The sequence below is a fragment of the Pelophylax lessonae genome, assembly GCF_965119305.1.
Source record: "Pelophylax lessonae genome assembly, chromosome: 13".
NCBI lineage: Eukaryota > Metazoa > Chordata > Amphibia > Anura > Ranidae > Pelophylax > Pelophylax lessonae.
In genome coordinates, this window is record NC_138780.1 from 127,117,771 (window position 1) to 127,141,412 (window position 23,642).

The 23,642-nt window shown below is 42.8% G+C and overlaps 1 protein-coding gene across 1 annotated transcript in view; it reads right to left on the reverse strand.

Moving 5' to 3' along the window:
- Positions 1-440: 440 nt before the first annotated feature.
- Positions 441-23,642, reverse strand: part of SYNJ2BP (synaptojanin 2 binding protein) — a 50,894-nt gene continuing 27,692 nt past the window's right edge. The window contains exons 3-4 of the mRNA XM_082275493.1: positions 13,404-13,499; positions 441-719 (exon numbers count right to left, since the gene is read on the reverse strand). Coding sequence (XP_082131619.1) covers positions 576-719; positions 13,404-13,499 — 240 coding nt within the window. The 3' untranslated portion in view covers positions 441-575. The remainder of the gene's footprint in view (positions 720-13,403; positions 13,500-23,642) is intronic.

Below are 23,642 nucleotides of genomic sequence, written 5' to 3' on the forward strand. Positions count from 1 at the left end.
AAGATTCTTCTCAAATCCTCCAAAAGTCAGTTAATTAAAAAAGCCCACTGAAAACCACTCGGCTCTGTTTTTTTTTTTTTTTTTTTTTATCAGATGTAGAAAGCCAACCAGTCACGACAGTGGGTCCCCATCAGCTGATGAGTTGTGACCTAGGGGGGTGTAGCCTACTTCATTGGACATCACTTCAAAGAAAATTATTTTCCACTATACGTGGAATGTCTAATTAAATATTGATACATTCCTCTTCTTCCGACAAGATACAGTACCACAAATTAAATTATTTAAAATATTCAGGAACGCAAAACATTGATAAGAATACCTTACATCAGGTGAATAAAGTTCAGACTAAACATATAGCAGAGAGAAAAGTTTAGTGCAATTTCTACTGCTATATACCGTATATGGTCAGAAAGGTTATACTGAAACATTCTTGTGGCCAGTACTATTCAAAGCTTTTGAATATATTTACAGGCAGTACATAGGATGTAGGGATCATACATGATAGCATACAAGGACTAGTGTAATTACAGCTGTATTATTTTCTTGTGTTCTTTGCGTTTGCATGTTTTGGCAGTCTAATATCTTGTCATACGTTGCCGATATTTTACAAAGGCGAAGACAGCCACGGCAGCTAATATTACAGGCACCAATATCATGGCTATTGACGTTCCTTCGGAGTCTGTGTCGCTTCTGCCTCCAAGAGGCCCATTTAGATGATTCTGTTAAGAAAAAAAAAAAACAGAGGCAGGTAGTAGCAAAGTATGAAGGGAAGGAAACAAAATAATTGCATTTGGTTTCATAAATACTTAAAAGGCCCCCCAAAAGGTTCTGCTAGTTTTGGATGGACTCTACCAGGATTAGTCACAAAAGCTTGTTGAAGCCCAACAGACAGAAATGTGAAAATTATTTCTTGCAGTGAGTCATTTTCTGTAGGATAGAGGTATGAATAAGGCTGCGGCTGAAATGCGTTAGCACATATGGCTTCTGTTACTGCTGTTCTGCTTTAATAAAGTCAACTAAGGAAGAAGCATTGAGTGGCTGGCTTTTTGTTTGATTGTATAAGGGAAAAGATGGTGCACAGACCAGTGTAGCAGCATGGAGGACTGGGTAAGTAGATCTTCTTTCCTATGTCCCCTAGACCTAAATGAGTAAATAATCCTTGAAGTGCAGGCAGGACCCTACTGCAGGGGGTGGAAGCAGCTGGCGGAGGCTCACAGTGGCATGCCAAGAGGTCAGGCATCTGTGTGGAGCCCCACATTTTTTGTCAGGATCCCTGCAGAGCCTGGACCGGCTCTGTGACATCAGCCAACAGCAGGCTTTAGCCCGCTGTCAGTTGAATATGGGTCACAGGAGTGCACTTAATGCAAAGGACCTTTGGATATACTTCCCCTTTAAAAGGTATTTTCCATGGTAGTTTAGTTAGTTTAGTTTTTCCCTAGGGAGAGATCCATGGAATGGTAGTAAAAATAAAAAGATTACCAGTAAAGAGTAATGTAAAAACACCATAGGGAGCTAAGAAAATGCCAAATAAAAGGGTAACTTGTAACAATGTGAGAAATGGCAGAAAACATAGCTTCCTATTGAAAATATTCAATATTTAAACAAATATATATATATATATCTATATATATAGATATATATATATACACACACACACACACACACACAATGAGCACAAGTAAACGGTCTTGCTTTATAGCTGAAAAATCAAGCCTTGAGCGTAACAAAATTTGAGCTCAACTAATTGGTTAATTGGGTGCTTTGGACTCTTTACTGAGAACTGATAACTAATCTGCTATTTTTATATTCTTGTTGGTGTACTAATTATCATATCTGGGAACTTTTGGAGTCAGCAGCCTGAGAATGGAGGTGGGGAACGGGAAGCAGTGACGTACGCGCAAAGCACCGTGACAAAACTGGTGCATTAGTCATGCTGCATGTGCTGCGCCAAAAAAGAGATAATTGATGCAGGGGGCTTAGGGGGGCTGGGGGTTAACTGAAGGAGTTACAAGTGGTGCACAAACCAAATTAATTTCAAGCAGATCAAGGGGTGTCTTTTACACTTGTCTGATATACTTTTAATGATATTTTAGACCACAAGTGAGCAACCAAGAGACGTTTGTTGTTAGGGTTTACATATACTTTAATATGTTTTTATATATCAGAGCAGCCAAAGGTAATGCACAAAACCACTATATAGCTAGGGTGCCTGGGCAGTATTGAACCCAGGACCCCAGGGCTCGGTTTCCCCTTATAAAGTGAAAATCAACTTGGACCATGAATAAATGGTGCTCTGCTACTAATAAAGCAGACTGAAAAACGTAATCAGATCCTGGTTACAAATATTGTATTGTTTCAGGAAAAAAAAATATGCATGTACATGTGTTATCCCTTAACCACTTTCCAACCACTTAAGGTACATGTACTGCGGCAGGTCCGCTCTATTGCGCAAAATCACGTTCCTGTACGCCATTTTGTACAATAGTCACCAGGACAGAGGGGGAGCCAATTAGCGGGTCCGGTGGACCCGGATGTCCGCCAACCACCTGTGATCGTTCCTGAGAGGCGCAGGATGGCTATGTAAACAAGGCAAATCCCTGTTCTGACAGGGGAGAAGATAGAAATCTAAAGTTCCTGTTAAGCAGGCACATGGATCCCCATCTTCCCCCAGTCAGAGCAACCCCCACACAGTTAGCAAGCACCCCTTAGGGTCACATTTAACCCTTTGATAGCCCCTGATGTTAACCCTTCCCTGCCAGTGTCATTAGTATATTAACAGTGCATACTTTTAGCACTGATCACTGTAATAATGTCACTGGTCCCAAAAAAGTGTCAAAACTGTCAGCTGGGTGTCTGATTTGTCCGCCGCAATGTCACAGTCCCACTAAAAATCGCTGATGATTGCTGTAGTAAAACATTACTGGTAAAAAAAAAAAAAAAAAGCCATGAAAATATCCCATAGTTTATAGACACAATAACTTTATAACTTTTGCACAAACCAATCAATACAGTGCTTATTGGTATTTTTTTTAACCAAAAATATGAATACATATTGGCCTAAATTGATGAAGAAATTTGATGTTTACATTTTTTTAATGGCTGTGTTTTATAGCAGAAAGTAATAAACATTGTTTTTTTTCAATATTGGCCCTTTTTTTTTTGTTTAAAGCGCCAAAAATTAAAAAAAAAAAATACCACCAAAAGAAAGCTGTATTTGTGGGAAAAAAAAGGACATCAATTTTATTTGGGTACAGCGTCGCACGACCGCACAATTGTCAGTTAAAGTAATACAATGCTTTATCGCAAAAAATGACCTGGTCATTAAGGGGTAAATCCTTCTGGGGCTGAAGTGGTTAAAGTACTTAGAAAGTAGAGTTTGTTGATTTACTGGTCTGAAAATGCTAAAATATAAAATAATATGCTGCTGTGCAGCTTTAAAGATTTGACACTACATTAAAAAAAAAAAACAAAAAAAAATCATCATCATAGAAAGTTTAGCGCCGTCTCCTTTGGTCAGCCTACTGACAGCAAAAGTGATGTGTGTGGACTGCCTGGCAGCATCTCCATTTGATGTTTGCACCAGCTGGACTTCCACCCATCTATGGCCTCTCCCATTCAAGAGAAGTTGATCTAATGAGCTCAGCAATGGCAGGGGGGAGCTGCTCACCCTCCAGGTCACGGCGTAAAAGTTTAGCCCACACGGTCAGAGTTTGCGACACCAGGGCAATGGTGAAGACTGGCCTAAGTGCTGAACCCACAAAAGCGAACATATTGTGGGCCACAGCCTCCACTTTTCTGTCATCCGGATCCTTAAAGGCCGGTGATTCTTCAACCGGGATCATGGTTGCCTTATTTAACCTGGGAAATGGGGGGGGATCTACCACTTTTTAAGGAGAGACTCTTTAAAGGGGTACCTCATTGCAAATCGCTTAGGGACCACAAAGCTACATTTAGGTCGTTCCCATTCTTTTCGTGACAAATCTGTCAAAATAGGAGGGTAAAGGAAACACCTAGACGGCTTGTGAGTGCCAAAAGGAACTGGTGCCTCCGCCATAGTTTCAGCTGCATTCTCCATTTTGAAAAGTCTCACGCACAGACACAATCAGTGCGTCCACCAGCGCCTTATCGTACGTGGTTACAGGTGTGGAGGAATCATCCTCACTATATGAAAAATCAGGGCACATGGCCGTAGACTCCTCAGGGTGGGCCGAATCAGATTCAGGATCTGGGGAGACAGACGAGGCAGGGAAAAGCGGGGGCGCTTTTTACCAGCCCGCCGCTCAAAAGCCACCTCCACCCGGGGCACAGAGGACTCCAGGACCGCAGTCAGTGCATCAATGGATGGTTGGGACCCGGAGGGCCCCGCAGCCTCTGAGAGGTGGTCAGGCGGGGTAACGTGATAGCCAGACCATTGTTGCTAATTTTTTTGGAGAGTCTACTGACGGGAATTTTACCAGCTGATTGGAGAAAAGCCAACGTGGTACCAATATTTAAAAAAGGGCCGAGATATATCCCTGGGAACTACAGGCCGGTTAGCCTGACATTAACAGTCTGCAAGCTATTGGAGGGGATAAGGGATTATATACAAGACTTTAGTAATGAAACCGGTATCATTGGCAGTAATCAGCATGGATTTATGAAAAATCGTTCTTGCCAGACCAATCTATTAACCTTCTATGAAGAAGTGAGCTGCCATCTAGATAAAGGAAGGCCTGTGGATGTGGCATATCTGGATTTTGCAAAGGCATTTGATACAGTTTGCCATAAACATTTACTGTACAAACTAAGGTACGTAGGTATGGACCATAGGCTAAGTACCTGGCTTCAGGGTCGAGTCCAAAGTCACACTACACCATGATAGGAGGGGAGGGGGGAAGGGGGGTGAATGGGGAGCTAGATGACCCACCCGGACCACTAGACTACAGGGGGGGCCTACCGGAAGTCCGTTCGTCCCAGGGAGGGGCCCGCGTCCACCCCATAACGCTCCAGAGGGAGAGGAGGGACAGCTACTCACCATACCGGAAACCAGGTGGGCACCGCTCCATACAGAACCCTCCTCTCCAATGAAATGGGGGGTGCCGTCAGCCAGGAGGAATGCTGCGACTCGGGCCAAGACACGGTCATATGCGACCTCGCAAGGCGTTTAACTCGCAGGCCAGCCCCCGTCCGGTGGGGCTATGTTGCGGCCGACCTAGCGCGGAGCTGAGGTCTGCACACGCTCACTGGCCAGACTGGGGTAACCACTGCATCTATATTATCCAGCCCGTCACCCAGTCTGGCAGTTGATAGATCTCACAGGAGAAAAACAAGAGAAAAAAAAAAAATCTATCTAAAAAGAGAAAAATTGCCAGGCCTAGAGATCCCAGCAGGGAACAAGGTCCTTACTCCTGACTAGGCAGAAAAAAAGCTGAGTACCTACAGCAGAGAGAGGGAGTATACCACCTGCGACTGCCCATAAGCGTAGCCAGACCCTACTTTCTGCTATTAAACCTGTCCAATAAAAAAAAAAAAAGTAGAAAAAAAACCCAATTTATTCATAAAATTAGGCCAATATGTATACACGTTTTCGGTAAAAAAAAAAATCACAATAAGTATATTTATTGGTTTACGTTAGAGTCTACAAACTATGGGATTTACCTATACTGGAATTTTTTATACTAGTAATGGGTGCAATCAGCGACTTATAGTGGGACTGCGATATTGCGGCGGCCAATCGGACACGGACACTTGCTAAAATTATGCACTGTCACTGTACTAATGACACTGGCTGGGAAAAAATTAAACATCTAGGACGATCAAAGGGTTAAATGTGTGCCTAGCCAGTGTTTGTGTTTACTATGTGTGCTGCTTTTACTAGGTGAAGAGATGGATTTGAGTCCCTGCTTTGCAGGAACACAGAATCCATCCTCTTCCCCCTGTCAAAATACTTTGCCTTGTTTACATAGGCAGAATTCTATTTTGAGTCTCTGCCCGACGATCAGCGGGTATCGAGGGCACAGCACCCGCAGATAAACTTCTACTATGAATGCACCCATCAGAAGTGGTGTGCGCGCCCCCTGCAGGCAGAAGTGTGGGATCACGTATATATACCTGATCCGGTACACAGCTGCCACCCTGTAGAAGTAAAACTTCTATAGAGCGGTCAGCAAGTGGTTAATAGAGATCTTGCTTAGCTAAGCTTGCCAACAGTACCAATGCTGTTTTTTTTTTCTTTTTAGACAGTTTTCCCCCCGACCACGGACTGGAGAAAACAGGCTATTTAAAAATGTAAAGTACTAACATTTGGCAAACTTAACTGGGGCTGATCATTTGACTATAGCAGGACTGAACTATTGATTGGAATCCATGTGTGGGTTTTAATTCATGATAATGGTATCAGGTAGGCTTTAGAAGTGGAGATTGCTAAAACTCTAGCAATGTATACAAATAATCAGGGAGGGGGGGGGGGAAGGGGATTGTTTGATCCACAGAAAAAACAAAGTTACACCAATTCATTTTTTGCTATAAGTTGAAAGGGTAACTCCACTTACGTGAGGAAAAAAATAGCAAATAAATAAATATAGCGTATACCAATGTTGCCTAACCTTTTTTCAGTCAAAGCACCCTTTAGTATCGCGCACAATCCTGGTACACACCAGTTTGAGAGCTCATTCAAACAAAATGGAGCGTCCAAGCGTTTTTGCATGTTCCCATGTGTTGTGTTTTTTTAATAGGCTCCTCTATACTCATAAAACATAGAAAAAAGGTCCTGGCCTAATTTTTAAATCACACCAAAAATGCATGGTACTGCGGTGCCATGCAGTTTAGTGGGCGCAAATGTACATGCAATTGGTGGATGTGTGAATGTGCCAATAAAAAATTAATGGCACCCCCACATATCTGCAAAAGGCAGCTCATTTTTGTGCAGTGCATGAAAACGCATGATTTCATATGCATTCCAGCGCAGTGAAAAAGCCCTAGAATGTAGTAAGGCAGAGTTAAGTAGTCTGTACAATGTGATTCGATTACTAATTTTTTTTTTAAGTCTGCACTAAAATGAAAGTCAGATTTTGGTGAGATACTCTCAAAGGGGAATCACGTCTAAAGTGATGCAGACCCTGCCACTTCCCTCTTTACAGCCATGCAAGTGCAGCAGCTGATTGATAATTATAAAACCACTCCTACTCCTATACAGATTCATGGATGTCACACATGGACACAAACTTATTCCTTCAGAACAAAAGGTAGGAATCTGCAACAAAGTTTGTTAAAATCCTTGTACATAGATCACCCAGAGGGGAATGATTTTTTTCTCAACATAAGTGGGGTTACTCAAAGTTTCATATTGACTGTCTGTAAAATTTGGACTGCAATTTTTTCTCCTTTGTTTAATTCTAGTTAAAAAAAAAAAAAAAAGGTTTGAAAGCCATTCTCCCCTGGAGTTACACAGAGCAGACAGAGGTTCTGGAGTGGAACTTCCTGCTCTGCTGCTCAGAGAAATTCATGGAGGATAAGACATGAAACCTGATGGTTTCCAGAACATAATAAAAGCCATGAGTGATGATACCAGGTATCACACATCTGCTGCTCCCCATTATAAATATAGAGGAGATCAGTTTCTATGGCTACAGCTGCAACTCATAATGTATTTTCTGGACGAAGACTGGTAAAAACTAATGCTTACATCATTATATTTTGAGGAAGAGCTCACTGGTGAACACCCTGGAAAGATGAAAATGAATCCATGATCTACAGGAATGAAGTGCAGTCTAAGCCTAGGATCTCACTGAGGTCGGTTTAAAATCGTGCAATTTCAATCCGACCTCAGGGGCGATTTGACAGACATCTGTATGGGTTCCTGCACAGATGTCTACTGAAATTCCCCCGGAGTCGCCATAAGTAGAACAGAAACTACTTTTGGGAATCGGTGCAACGCCGTTTGATCGATTTGGACAGCGCCATTGCCGGCAATTGGCTCCGATTTGACATGTCAAATCGCATTTGTCAAATCCGACCAATGTGAACATGGGCTAAAGATCACCGTAGAGAAAATCTAAATTCAAAAACCTAATGTGATGAACCCTTGGTTAGATTTACCTACATCTCTCAAGACTTGTTTGTCTGTGTCCATGTGCAAAGTGAATCTGTATGGGAGGGATTTCATAATTACCGTATATACTCGAGTATAAGCCGACCCGAGTATAAGCCGAGGCTCTTACTTTTACCACAAAAAGATGGGAAAAATCATTGACTCGAGTACAAGCCTAGGGTGAAAATGCAGGGCGGCGGGCATGGTACAGGAGAATGCAGGGCGACTGGCATGGTGCAGGAGAATGCAGGGTGACTGGCATGGTGCAGGAGAATGCAGGGTGACTGGCATGGTGCAGGAGAATGCAGGGTACTGGCATGGTGCAGGAGAATGCAGGGTACTGGCATGGTGCAGGAGAATGCAGGGTACTGGCATGGTGCAGGAGAATGCAGGGTACTGGCATGGTGCAGGAGAATGCAGGGTACTGGCATGGTGCAGGAGAATGCAGGGTACTGGCATGGTGCAGGAGAATGCAGGGTACTGGCATGGTGCAGGAGAATGCAGGGTACTGGCATGGTGCAGGAGGATCCGGGGTTGTGGGCATGGTACAAGAGGATCCGGGGTTGTGGGCATACTACAGGAGATGCAGTGCTGTGGGCATGGTACAGGTGGACCATGCCCGCAGCACTGCATCCCTTGTACTGTGCCCGCAGCCCTGCATAATGGCAGGTAGTGAAGCTGTTTCACTTACCTGTTCCAGAGGCGCCTTCATTTTAAAAATGGCGCCGACACGTCATTGCGTATAATTTCGGCTATTCCCGGCCTCTCCCGAGCGGCGGCGGCTCGTGCGCGGTGACATGTATGCGACGGGCGGCGCCATTTTTAAAGCTTAAGCCCGTCGGAGCGGCCAGGGACTTTTTTTTTTTTTTTTTCCTTGACTCAAGTATAAGCCGAGGGGGACGTTTTCAGCACAAAAAAATGTGCTGAAAAACTCGGCTTATACTCGAGTATATACGGTACCAATCAGATACTGCACTTTCAGGGCTCGAATGAGGAAAACTGCAGGGTGTGCATCCTGTGATTTCCTAATGACAGTAGCTCACCAAAAATGACAATTTTGTTGCAGGGGATGCCTGAAATTGGATTTGTATCTTAGTGCAGACTTCTGGGAAAAACTGTGAGCCAATCACACAAGCAGGTTATGACATTTTCAGGGGGTGTTCTGTACACAGTCTGCAATTGCATTTTACTGAAAATGACAGTGCTGCAGATTGAAAAGGAAAGGTAATTTTTAATAACATTAAAATAAATAATATGACTTGTATTCGCAATTTTATTTTTTTGCTATTTTTTCCCCCACAAATGTGGAGTTACCCTTTAATAGAGACTAGCAAAATGCTCAATCCACAGTCCCCAACATAATTAAGATAAATTCACTTTTCTCTTTGCTATCCTCAAAGCCTCAAGAAAACATTAAGTAGCAACATACAGAGCATCCGGAAAGTATTCACAGTGCTTCACTTTTTCCACATTTTGTTACGTTACAGCCTTATTCCAAAATGGATTAAATTCATTATTTTCCTCAAAATTCTACAAACAATACCCCATAATGACAATGTGAAAAAAGGTTTGTTTGAAATTTGTGCAAATTCTTTAAAAAATAAAAAAAAATCACATGTACATAAGTATTCACAGCTTTTGCCATTACACTCAAAATTGATCTCCGGTGTCCTGTTTCCACTCATCATCCTTGAGATGTTTCTACAACTTGGTAAATTCAGTTGATTGGACAGGATTTGGAAAGGCGCGCACCTGTCTATACAAGGTCTAACAGTTAACAGTGCATGTCAAAGCACAAACTAAGGCTGGCCATACATGTTCAACTTTTGTTGTACAATTTTCTGTCAGATCTACCACAAACCACATAATGTGAGGTCAAAGCTAAACAACACATTCACTTGTATCCAATTAGGCAGGCCTTCATACTACATACTTGAAGGTAAATTTTAAGAAAACTGAAAGAAAATTGTACCATGTATGGCCAGCCTAAGGCTGGCCATACATGATACAATTTTCTTGAAATTTACCTTTAACGATATAGTACAAAGGCCTGCCTAATTGGATACAAGTGAAAGTGTTCTTTCGCTTTGACCTCATTATGTGGCCTGTGGTAAATCTAACAGAAAATTGTACATGTATGGCCAGCCTCAGCCATGAAGTCCAAGTAATTGTCTGCAGACCTTCAAGACAGGATTGTATAGAGGCACAGATCTGGGAAAGGGTACAGAAACATTTCTGTAACAATGAAGGCTCCAGGGAGAACTGTGGTCTCCATCATCCATAAATGGAAGAAGTTTTGGGCCACCAGGACTCTTCCTAGAGTGGGCTGCCCGGCCAAACTGAGCGATCGGGGGGAAAGGGCCTTAGGGAGGTGGACCAAGAACTTGATAGTCACTCTGACAGAGCTCCAGCGTTTCTCTGTGGAGAGCGAAGAACCTTCCAGAAGAACAACCATCTCTGCAGCACTCTACCAATCAGGCCTGTATGGCAGAGTGGCCAGATGGAAGCCACTCCTTAGTAAAAGGCACACGACAGCCCCCCTGGAGTTTGCCAAAAGGCACATGAAGGACTCTCAGACCATGGGAAACAAAATTCTCTGATCTGATGAAACAAAGATTGAACTCTTTTGAATGCTTGAATGGCAAGTGTCATGTCTGGAGGAAACCAGGCACCGCTCATCACCTGGCCAATACTATCCCTACAGTGAAGCATGGTGGTGGCAACAGAATGCTGTGGGGATGTATTTCAGCTGCAGGAACTGGGAGACTAATTAGGATTAAGGGAAAGACGAATACAGCAATGTGCAGAGACATCCTTGATGAAAACCTGCTCCAGAGCACTCTGGACTTCAGACTGGGGCGAAGGTTCATCTTCCAACAGGACAACGACCCTAAGCACACAGTTGAGATAAAAGAGTGGCTATGGGACAACTCTGTGAATGTCCTTGAGTGGCCCAGACTTGAACCCGATTGAACATCTCTGGAGAGATCTGAAAATGGCTGTGCATTGATGCTCCCCATCCAACCTGATGGAGCTTGAGAGGTCCTGCAAAGAAGAATGGGAGAAACTGCCCAAAAAATGGTGAGCCAAGCTTGTAGCATCATACTCAAAAAGACTTGAGGCTGTAATTGGTGGCAAAGGTGCTTCAACCAAGTATTGAGCAAAGGCTGTGAATACTTACATACGTGATTTTTTTTTTTTACTTATTATTTTAATTAAATTTAATTAAATTAATTATTTATTTCTTATTTAATATCATTTTTTTTTTAAAAAAAAAAAAAAAAAACTTCTTTTACGTTGCCATTATGGGGTAATGTTTGTAGAATTTTGAAGAAAATAATGAATTTAATCCATTTTGAAATAAGGCTGTAACATAAAAAACGTGGAAAACGTGAAGTGCTGTGAATGCTTTCCGGATGTTCTGCAAGTTGACAGCCCTACAAAATGCATCTAGAAGAATAGGCTTGCACTATAGCTATACAGCATCTCAAAACATCAGTTTACTTGCATATTCCTACAAAAAGTGCATTTTAAAGTAGATCTATATATAAATATTTGTAAATATTTTATTATATCTTTCATGTGACAACACTGAATAAATGACACTTTGCTACAATGTAAAGTAGTGAGTGTACAGCTTGTATAACAGTGTAAATTTGCTGTCCCCTCAAAATAACTCACAGCCATTAATGTCTAAACCACTGGCAACTATAGTGAGTATACCCTTATGTCAATTGTCATAATTGGGCTGAAAGTGTCAATATTTTGTGTGGCCACCATTATTTGCCAGCCCTGCCTAACCCTCTTGGGCATGGAGTTCACCAGAGTTTCACAGGTTGCCACTGGAGTCCTCTTCCACTCCATGATGACATCACGGAGCTGGTGGATGTTGGAGACCTTGTGCTCCTCCACCTTCCGTTTGAGGATGCCCCACAGATGCTCAATAGGGTTTAGGTCTGGACACATGCTTGGCCAGTCCATCACCTTTACCCTCAGCTTCTTTAGCAAGGCAGTGGTCGTCTTGGAGGTGTGTTTGGGGTCTTTATGTTGGAATATTGCCCTGCGGCATGCTCTGCTTTAGTTTGTAACAGTAAATGTTGGCATTCATGGTTCCCTCAATGAACTGTAGCTCCCCAGTGCCAGCAGCACTCATGCAGCCCCAGACCATGACACTCCCACCACCATGTTTGACTGTAGGCAAGACACACTTTTCTTTGTACTCCTCACCAGGTTGCCACCACACGCATGACACCATCTGAAGCAAATACGTTTATCTTGGTCTCATCAGACCACAGGACATGGTTCCAGTAATCGATGTCCTTAGTCTGCTTCTCTTCAGCAAACTGTTTGTGGGATTTCTTGTGCATCATCTTTAGAAGAGGCTTCCTTCTGGGATGACAGCCATGCAGACCAATATGATGCAGTGTGCGGCGTATGGTCTGAGCACTGACAGGCTGACACCCCACCCCTTCAACCTCTGCAGCAATGCTGGCAGCACTCATACGTCTATTTCCCAAAGACAACCTCTGGATATGACGTTGTGCACTCAACTTCTTTGGTCAACCATGGCGAGGCCTGTTCTGAGTGTAACCTGTCCTGTTAAATCGTTGTATGGTCTTGGCCACCGTGCTGCAGCTCAGTTTCAGGGTCTTGGCAATCTTCTTATAGCCTAGACCATCTTTATGTAGAGTAACAATTCTTTTTTTCAGATCTCAGAGAGTTCTTTGCCATGAGGTGCCATGTTGAACTTCCAGTGACCAGTATGAGAGAGTGAGAGCAATAACACCAAATTTAACACACCTGCTCCCCATTCACACCTGAGACATTGTAACACTAATGAGTCACATGACCCCAGGAAGGGTAATTGGGCCCAATTTGGACATTTTCACTTGGGGTGTACTCACTTTTGTTACCAGCGGTTTAGACATTGTTGGCTGTGTGTTGAGTTATTTTGAGAGGACAGCAATTTTACACTGTTATACAAGCTGTACACTCACTACATTGTAGCAAAGTGTCATTTCTTCAGTGTTGTCACATGAAAAGATATAATAAAATATTTACAGAAATGTTAGGGGTGTACTCACTCTTGTGAGAGTGAGTATGTATGTATGTATGTATGTATGTATGTATGTATGTATGTATGTATGTATGTATGTATGTATATATATATATATATATATATATATATATATATATATATATATATATATATATATATATATATATATACACACACACACACGTGTTACGCAAAAAGTGTTACACAGCTTATGTTCTTCTCATGTAACAATCAAGAAATCTTTCAAATACAGCATTGAGACCCAGTTTAACGTACCTGGTGCTGAACCTTTAAGACCACATGTTCACCAGCATTCCTGAAGAGATCCACTGCATTTCTGTGCAAAAGATTTTCTAGCTTAATACCGTTCACCTGAATGGACAAAAAAAAAAAATATTGATAAATTGCTACCTACTTGGCATATTCTAAACACCAGCTTGAATATATAGAATGTGTAGACATTCAAGTAATTACGGTTTTTGAGAAAATTCAATGTCCTACACTATTGTAGTACACATTCTGTATTCTAAAAACATGATTTAATTCCTAACAAAAAACTTCAAAGATTTTATAGACAACAGTGCTTCTATGCCCATTAAGGCAGGGGTCCTCAACCACTAGTCCGCAGACCGGTACCGACCCGTGGCTTGTTGTTAACTGGGCCGCACAGCAGGAGGTGAGCAGCAACTGTGGTCCGGACAGGATTATCACAGACAATGGTCGCCGCTCACCCACTGCTGTGTGGCCATGCCACTTAGGCTGTTTGCTCTCTCCCGGGTCTCCCAACCCGCCGATGATGTCATTCTGTCTGCAGGGCAGGGGGCGGGAGGAGCTACAGATCGTGACCGAGAGTAGTTATCACCCGCTTGTACACATGAAAAGTTGGACAGCTCCCATTATCCATCCAGATCTGCAGCTCCTCCTGCTGATAGGATGGCATAATTGGCTGGGTGCCCTGCTAACTGCCTCTGAACAGCTGAAAGTAGGACTGTGCAAGGGGGGAATGAAACGGAGATTGAAAGGGGGGGGGGCATGATTGCTAGGGGCACTGTAGTGTAAAGGGGCACAGTGATATAAATGGGGCTGCATTGTGAAGGGGACTGTAAACATTACAGTAGGCCTGCACGATATTGGAAAAAAAATATATTGCAATATTTTTTTTCCAACGATATATATTGCGATATTGTGGGACCCGTCCTTTATATGGAGAAATATAAAGGAGGTTGGCTGCAGCCCACTTCAGAATATAACCCTGGAAGGGGTTATATAATAGATTATAAAAAGGAAGAGGAAGTGATTGGCGCTGCCAGTATATATGTGAAATACAATAAATAATCTATATTGACATGGTGTGTATAAAAAAAAAGGAAAAGTAGATGTATGTATGTATGTATATGTAGAGGAAAATAAATTATTAATATATAAATCACCTCTGAATTATTAATAATTTATTTTCCTCTACATATACATACATCTACTTTTCCCTTTTTGTATACACACCATGTCAATATAGATTATTTATTGTATTTCACATATATACTGCTACTGGCAGTGGTGGTAGGAGGCTGGAGCGGTGGATTAGAAAGGAGCACAGCCGCATGCCATACATTACATTACTCACTCGTCTCGTGCAGGCTGCAGCCCGCCCCACACGTTCAGTGAGTCTCACTCTCCGCCCTAGTTTTCTCAAAGGCACATTCAGGGAGCCAATCACGCCGTGAGTAGCGGCACAGCGAACCAATCAGGTGTGCAGGCACGCATGATTGGTTAGCTGTGCAGCTGCTCACGGCGTGATTGGTTGCCTGAATGTGCCATTGAAAAAACTAGGGCGGAGAGTGAGACTCACTGAACGTGTGGGGCGGGCTGCAGCCTGCAGTGGATTGGATGTGTGAGTTCTCCTCCGACCTAACACGCCTAACACGGAAGTCTGCGAGTCCTCCTCCGAGTCCCTCCCCCTGCCTATGCAAATATCGTGACCTCGGCAATATGAATATCGCCTACGGCCACAGAACGATAGTCGATATCATATCGACTATCGTTCAGCCCTACATTACAGTGCACTCTGCTTTATATCACAGTCCCCTTTACAGTGCAGTCCCCTTTTGGGGGCCCTGTAATGTAAAGGGGGACTGTGATATGAAGGGTAACTGACGACACTGTGGGACTGCTTTAACTACTTCCGGTCCGCGCTATAGCCGAAAGACGGCTGCAGCGCGGACTCTAATTTTCGGGAGGCCGTCTTTAAACGGCCTCCCAGAGACAGGCTCCCCGCGCGCTCCCACGAGCGCGCATCGGGGAAAATCTGTGTCGGCCGTGTCCCTTGGACACAGCCAATCACAGATCGTGGTAAATAGCCAATCACAGTGGCCATTTACCACGTGATCGGCCCATGCAATGAGAGATGATCTCATATGTAAACATATGAGATCATCTCTCATCGCCAGCGCTCCTTCCTCACACAGAGACTGCAGTGCGAGAAAGGAGGAGAGCCGATCAGCCGCCGGGGACACAGAAGAATGTAATCAGGGCACTGATCACCAGTGCACTGATTACACAAGGTAAAAAACATACACAAAGTGCCCACCATCAGTGACCACAGTGCCCGCCATCAGTGCCCACAATCAGTACCCATAGTGCTGCCAGTCAGTGCCCATCAGTGCCTGCTCATCTAGGCACTGATGAGCACTGACTGGCAGCACTATGGGCACTGATGGTGCTGCTCATCAGTGCCGCTCATCAGTGCCACCCGTCAGTGCCCAGCAGTGCTGCCTCTCAGTGCCCAGCAGTGCCACCTCTCAGTGCCCAGCAGTGCCACCTCTCAGTGCCCAGCAGTGCCACCTCTCAGTGCCCAGCAGTGCCACCTCTCAGTGCCCAGCAGTGCCACCTCTCAGCGCCCATCAGTGCGGCATATTAGTACCTCATCAGTGCCCATAAGTGCCACCTCATCAGCGCACATCAGTGAAGGAGAAATATTTATTTTCAAAATTTACTCGCAGAAAATAAGAAAAACTTTTTTTTTTTCCACATTTTCTGTCTTTTTTCTTTTTTTTTGTAAAAAATAAAAAACCCAGAGATGATTAAATACCACCAAAAGAAAGCTCTATTTGTGTGAAAAAAATGATAAAAATGTCATATGGGTACAGTGTAGCATGACCGCGCAATTGTCATTCAAAGTGTGAGAGCTCTGAAAGCTAAAAATTGGTCTGGATGGGAAGGGGGTTTAAGTGCACAGTAGGCAAGTGGTTAAGGGGGGAAACAGTGATATAAGAGGAAAATGCCAAAAAAAAGTAGGGGACAGCTGCATTAGGGGATTATGGCACAAGAAAAGTTCCTCTTGAAATCTAGTATTCTACCTGGAAGAATACATGCTTACCTATAAAGAAGGAAACGGTGTGCAACAAAATATCACAAAATTGTGGGGCGTTTGCACTGCTTTGCACCTTACCTTCTGCACATCTTATACATCAATTAAAAAAAGCACCTTAAAAAAAATAAAATAAAAAATAAAATACCAGGTCATGTGCCTGTATTGCAAATATTTGCACAAATTCTTCTATATATGCTCAATATAGAAACTGCTCAAATCTAGATGCATCTAAACCACCCAACTATAATCCAAATGTAGTTCTAGAAAATCAACTGTTACTCTTTGGTTTGAAGGGATGCCTTGCTTCAAATGTCAAAGAATCCTAAAAATACGATGAATACACATGTTCGCCAGCACACCAAGGATCTTCAATTGCAGTCCAAAAACTTTTATCAGAGAGAGATCACATCACAAAAGAATAAGTGCACTGTTTTGGTGCCATACAGGACCCCTTCGTTAGGCATGAAGACTCTCCTCTTGGCGTCATATATCTTTCCTCTGATTGGTTATGTTTTTTCCCTTTTTCAGCTTGGGTGTTGCCACCGCATTCATTGGTTATTATCTGTCATGTGCTTACCTCACTTCCTTATATAATGGGCAGTCATGATCATTGCTAGTCTGTATTGGTAGGATCATTGCAAGAACCTGGTGGTGTGCACCACTTACCTGTATAGATTATAGGTAGGGTTTTCTTTCCCGGATGGAGCTCCTGGTGATTAGGTGCTATAGTGCCATATTGGGCAACTTATTTGTGACACATTTATGTTTTTATATTTAGGTGCTCTCAATTATTCACTGCTTGTGACTTCAAACTACTCTGTATTCTTTTTTGAATCCTTTGTTTAAACTGGTGTGCCCTTGATCTTTTCCAGCTTATGCAAAGAGAATCATATATACAGGTAACTTTTTTTATTTTATATATATATATATATATATATATATATATATATATATATATATATATATATATATATATATACATACACATATACATACATACACATATACATACATACATATACACACACACACTGCTCAAAAAAAAAAAAAAAAATTAAAGAAACACTTTTTAACCCGAGTATAGCATCAAATCAATTAAACTCCAGGGATTTTGATCTGGTCAGTTAGGTAGCAGAGGAGGTTAAGTTACAGCTGCTTTGGGGTTAATGAAATTGACAACAGGTTTACTAGATGGGCAACAATGAGACAACCTCCAAAACAGGAATGGTTTTACAGGTGGAGGTTACTGACATTTTTTTTCCTTACTTCTCTTTGCTGACTGTTTTTCATTAGATTTACATTTGGCTAGGGTCAGTGTCACTACTGGTAGCATGAGGCGATACCTGGATCCAATGGAGGTTCTATAGGCAGTCCAACTCCTCCAGGGTGGCACAATACATGCCTGTGCCAGAAGGTATGCTGTGTGTCTCAGCACAGGAGCGGCACCGTGGAGCTCAATTGGCATTTGCCAATGAATAGCAGAATTGTCAGGTCTGCCACTGGCACCCTGTGCTTTTCACAGATGAGAGCAGGTTCACCCTGAGCACATGTGACAGATGTGAAATGGTCTGGAGAAGCTGTGGAGAATCTTATGCTGCCTGTAACATCGTTTAGCATGAGCGGTTTTGGTGGAGGATCAGTATTGTTCTGGGGAGGCATATCCATGGAGGGACGCAAACACCTCTACAGGCTATGGCACCCTGATTGCCATTAGGAATCGGGATGAAATATTTGGACCCATTGTCAGACCCTAATTTGGTGCAGGGGGTCCTGGGTTCCTCCTGGTGCATGAAAATGCCCGGCCTCATGTGGTAGAGTATGCAGCCAGTTCCCGAAGGATGAAGGAATTGATACCATTGAATGGCTCCGCTGATCGCCTGACAAATTCAATAGAACACCTCGGGGACATTATGTTACAATCCATCAGATGCTGCCAGGTTGCATCTCACTCTGTTCAGGAGCTCAGGGATGCCCTGGTCCGGATCTGGGAGGAAATACCCCAGGACTCCATCCGCCATCTCATTAGGAGCATGCCCCGATGTTGTCAGGCATGCATACAAACATGTGGAGGCCATACAAACTACTGAGTATCATTTTGAGTTGCTGCAATGAAATTTCAGCAAAATGGACTAGCCTGCTGCATCATTTTTTCACTTTGATTTTCAGGTTATCTTTGAATTCAGCCCTGTGTAGGTTGATAATTTTAATTTCCATCGAAGGATGTGGCATCCTTTTGTACCTAACACATTAACCAGTCCATATCAGTATATATATCCAGCATGATATGTTTCCCCATAGATTTGATGTGTTTACAAAGTGTTCCTTTAATTTTTTTGTGCAGTGTAATTATACAATGAAAATGAGAAGACAACCACCGCTCAGGTGAGCAATGCTGGTGCTGTGGGTGCTGGCCCCGGCATCCCACCGCTGCAACAGTAGAAATTGGCCGCACACCACCAGCTGCTAGGAAGATGAATCCTTTATTAACATACATCAAAAGGTACACAGGATACAGATATAGACGCGTTTCACACTTTCAAAATGCTTGTTTACTACCATGAACCCATGAATGAATAAGTACCACTTGTAGTTTTCAATGAACTGCAAGGGCGCTGGTGAGTATTCTCGTAGTCCACTGATTCTTCCTGCCATTCTGTAACTGCCTGCCCGTATCAGGTATGGGCAGACAGCTTACCGAGTGTCTGCAGGATCAAGGCATTGCACCGCGATCTGATCATGGGTCTTACAGATTGCAGTGGAAAATAAATGCATTTTTTTTTTTTACCTGCAAAAAGATGTGCATTTATTAGTATTTATGCAGTAAATGGAACTCTACATGTTGTGGCATCCTGCCCCTGCAGGTATAGTTGTATTGGGAAAGATGTGCCCTGCCTTCCTGTCTCAGTAAGTGAAAGTTGGGTGAATTGCCTCAACAGGACAGGAAAGAAAATTGACCAAGAAGATTCTAACCCCTGCTGTATGTTTCCCCATGGAGGGGGAAGATCACTACTATCAGGGACTGCCATCACTGGGACAAGATAGCAGATGAAACGCACCTTCAGTCACAGGTTCTAAACCTTCCCCACTCTACTGAAGATGCAAAGGATTAAAACCCACAAGCCTTCTTTTTCAAATACCTATTTAGGATTGTGTTTTGAAGGGGAAAAACTTCATTACATTGTAATCTCCTGCTTTGCCCTAGGTTTGATTTCACTGCAGGCTATGTCTGTACTTCATAATACATATCCAAGGAAATGGTGTTTAGAAAGACCATGTGTGTATAAAGCAAAGATATTGTCAAAATGATATTTAAAGAAGATGTGCATTGCTGCCAAAAGGACACACAGGGGTTGATTTTCTAAAGGGAAAAGTGCAGTTGCTCCAGAGTTTAGTAAACGAGCAGAAACTCTGCTGACTTCCATCATCCAATCATATGCAAGCAAAAATGCTGTTTTTTTATTTTATTTCCCTTGCAAGTGATTGGGTACTCTTTGCAAAGTGAAGCCTTACCTCATTTACTAAGCTCTGAAGCAACTGCATTTTCAGAGGGCAACTGCACTTTGCAAAGTGCACAGTCTATTTGCCCTTAGTAAATCAACCCCACAGTGATTTCCACATACAACAGTATGTATCTCAAGGCTTAACCTTTAGTACTGACTAGACTAACTTAAAAGGTGGACGGTTCTCTCATAACTAAAGAGGAACTACAGGCTTTTTAATGTTTCTTTAGATATACAAGTGAAAGAGCTTAAGGTCCCTTTTACACTTGTGCGACTTGTCCTGCGATTTGGGACTGCAAAGTCGTACTCCATGATTTCCAATGAGTACCGTTCACATCTGTACGACTTTAAGTCGCAACAACTTCAAAGTAGTCCCTGCACTACTTTGGGCCGATTTTAATGCGATTTGAGGTCCAAAGACACAGGCATTGCTTCAAGTCCAGTCAAAATCGCGTGGCTTTTAGGTCGCACAAGTGTGAAAAGGGCCTAAAGGGGAACTAAAGTTACTTTTCCTTCAATGTTCCCTGTCCTTCACTGGAATCTTCTTTTGGCTGCCGCAGATGTCCCCCATGTGCAGTCCTGCCACACAGGGACAATGCTGCAGATGTAAGCTGAGCAGCACATGCGAAGCTCAGCTTACATGCCATGCCATAGAACACTGAGCAGGCAGGTAGGTGCATTTTATTGCCAAAAAGAGAGACGTTGCATGAGTCTTCTGCAATAAAGAGCCTGCCTGCTGGCAGTTTGTAACAGCAGAACTGCGGCAGGTCAGCTCTATTATGGGAAAATACTTACCTTTACATAGTTTCATGTAATAGCCAGTGGGGGCGCACGCAAGCTGATTGGCCAGTGGGAGTCAATCAGCGAGTCCGGCGGACGGCATGTCCGCTAGCCACCCACGATCACTCCCCATAGAGACAGAACGGCGGTCTGCCTATGTAAACAAGGCAGACCGCCATTCTGTCAGAGATGAACAGAGGGATCATGTGTTCCTGCTATTTAGGAACACATCTCTATGTTCATCTATTAAGTACAACCCCCACATAGTTAGAAAGCACCCCCTAGGGACACACCTAACCCCTTGATCACCCCTGGTGTTAACCCCTTCCCTGCCAGTGTAATTAGTACAGTAACCATGCATATTTTTAGCACTGCTTACTGTATTAATGTCACTGGTCCCCCCTGTCCGATCTGTCCGCCGCAATGTCGCAGTCCCATAAAAAAAAAAAAAAAAAAAAATTTGCTGATCGCCACCATTACTAGTAAAAAAATTCAAAATGCAATGAAAATATCCCATTAGTTTGTAATGCAAAAGCTTTTGTACAAACCAATGAATATACACCTATCGGGATTTTTTTTTTGGCAAAAATATGTGGCAGAATACATATTGGCCTAAACTGATGAAAAATTTGGGGTTTTTTTTTTTTTATTAGTGGTGTTTTAGAACCGAAAGTAAAAACTATTTTTTTGTGGGAAAAAAAGGGCATCAATTTTATTTGGGTACAGCGTCACACGACAGCGCAATTGTCAGTTATAACGCAGTGCCGTATCCCAAAAAATTGCCTGATCATTAGAGGGTTAAACCTTCCGGTCCAGAAGTAGTTAAAGTGTATCTAAACCCCAACCCAAAAACCCAACACATTGCACTTTACCAAGTTACCTGTGTTTTTTTTATTTTCTCAAGCTTTTTACCTTTACTTCACTTGGTAATTCTGTAAAAAAAACTTCCTGTGCCTTTGGGCCCACACTTAGAGGAGCGCGAGAAAAAAAATTCAAGAAACAGCAGCTACAAATACTGTAGCTGCTGACTTTTAATAGAAGGACACTACCAGCCCCTGGATCCAGCAATGTTCTCTTTATTCAGCTTTGGGTGCAGGCATCTTCACTAAGGGACAACGGCAGTAAAGCCTTGCTGCATCACAGTCAGCTTCCAACTGTGCATGGGCATGCCGCGCTTTGGGATTGGTCCTGCAGTCTTCTGGGACCCATGATGTGTCTCAGAAGGCTGTGGGGGAATTGCTGTGGCGATCTGACCAAAAACGGGGGAGTGGGTACCTGTCAAACTCAGGCACCTGCTCCCCCAAAAAAATGTAATTGGGGGGATGAGCGGATCTTCCCCTTTTATGAGACATTCCACTTTGAGCTGGCCATACACGATTCATGTTTTTTTATCAGCCAGTAGATTAGATCATTAGATTGGCTTCTCTCAAACAGGAGTGTCCACAGATTGATCGGAATTCAACCGGTCCCTGCTGAAGAAGCCAAATTTCAATCCACGTATGGTCAAGCGTTACTTCTCCACAGAGGGAGCCATAGTGGTCATACAGGCTGGACTTTAAACATACGGTTAGGTATATATATATATATATATATATATATACATATATATATTTGGACATAGGCACACTTTTCATACTTTTAGCTCTGTATGTCTCCAAAATAAAATTAAAACTAAACAATCCAAATGAATTTGAAGTGCAGACTTTCAGCTTTAATTCAAGGGGTTGAACATAAATATCAAGTACAAATTGTGGAAACTGCAACCATTATATTATATATATATAGTCCCCCCCATTTTCAGGGGCTCAAATGTAAATTGGACAAATGAACATAACAATAAATAAAATGTTCATTTTTTAATTTTTGGGAATCCCTTACTGGCAAAGACTGCTTGAAAGCTAGAACCAACACATTACCAAAGACTGGGTTTCCTCCTTTCTGATGCTTTGCCAGGATCTAACTGCAGCTGTCTTCAGTTGTTCTTTGTGGGTCTTTCTGCCTTTAGTTTTACCTTCAGCAAGTGAAATGCATGCTCAGTTGGGTTGAGATCAGGCGATTGACTCGGCCATTGCAGAATATTCCACTTCTTTTCCTTCAAAAGCTCCTGGGTTGCCTTTGTAGGGTGTTTTGGATCATTGTCCACCTGCACTGTGAAGCGCCATCCAATCAACTTTGCTGCATTTGGCTGAATCTGGGCCGACAGTATATCTCTAAACACTGCAGAATTCATCCAGGCTGCTTCTGTCCTCTGCCACATCATCAATTAACACCAATGACCCAGTGCCACTGAAAGTCATGCATGTCCATGCCATCACACTGCCTCCACCATGTTTTACAGATGACGCTGTGTGCTTTGGATCATGAGCTGTTCCAAGCCTTCTCCACCCTTTTTTCTTCCAGTCATTCTGGTAAAGATTATTCTTAGTTTCATCCGTCCAAAGAATGCTTTTTTAGAACTGGTCTGTCTTTTTTAGATGTTTTTTTTGCAAAGTCTAACCTGGCTTTTCTATTCTTCAGGCTTATGAATGGTTGGCACCTTGTGGGGAATGCTCTGTATTTGTTCTTGTGTAGTCTTCTCTTGATTGTAGACTTTGACAATGCTACGCCCACCTCCTGGAGAGTGTCCTTACTTGTCTGGATGTTGTGAATGGGTTTTTCTTTACCGGTGATGTCCAGGCCTTTTTATGTTGCAGGGTTCACCAGTACGTTCTTCTTCCCCCAGAACGTACCAAACTTTTTCACTTGCATGGACAGCTCCTTTGAACACATGATTTAGGTTCACAGCAATAGATTCCAAACGCAAATACCACACTTAGCTTTTGATTCAATTGTCCAATTACTTTTGGTCCCTTGAAAAAAAGGGGGGGG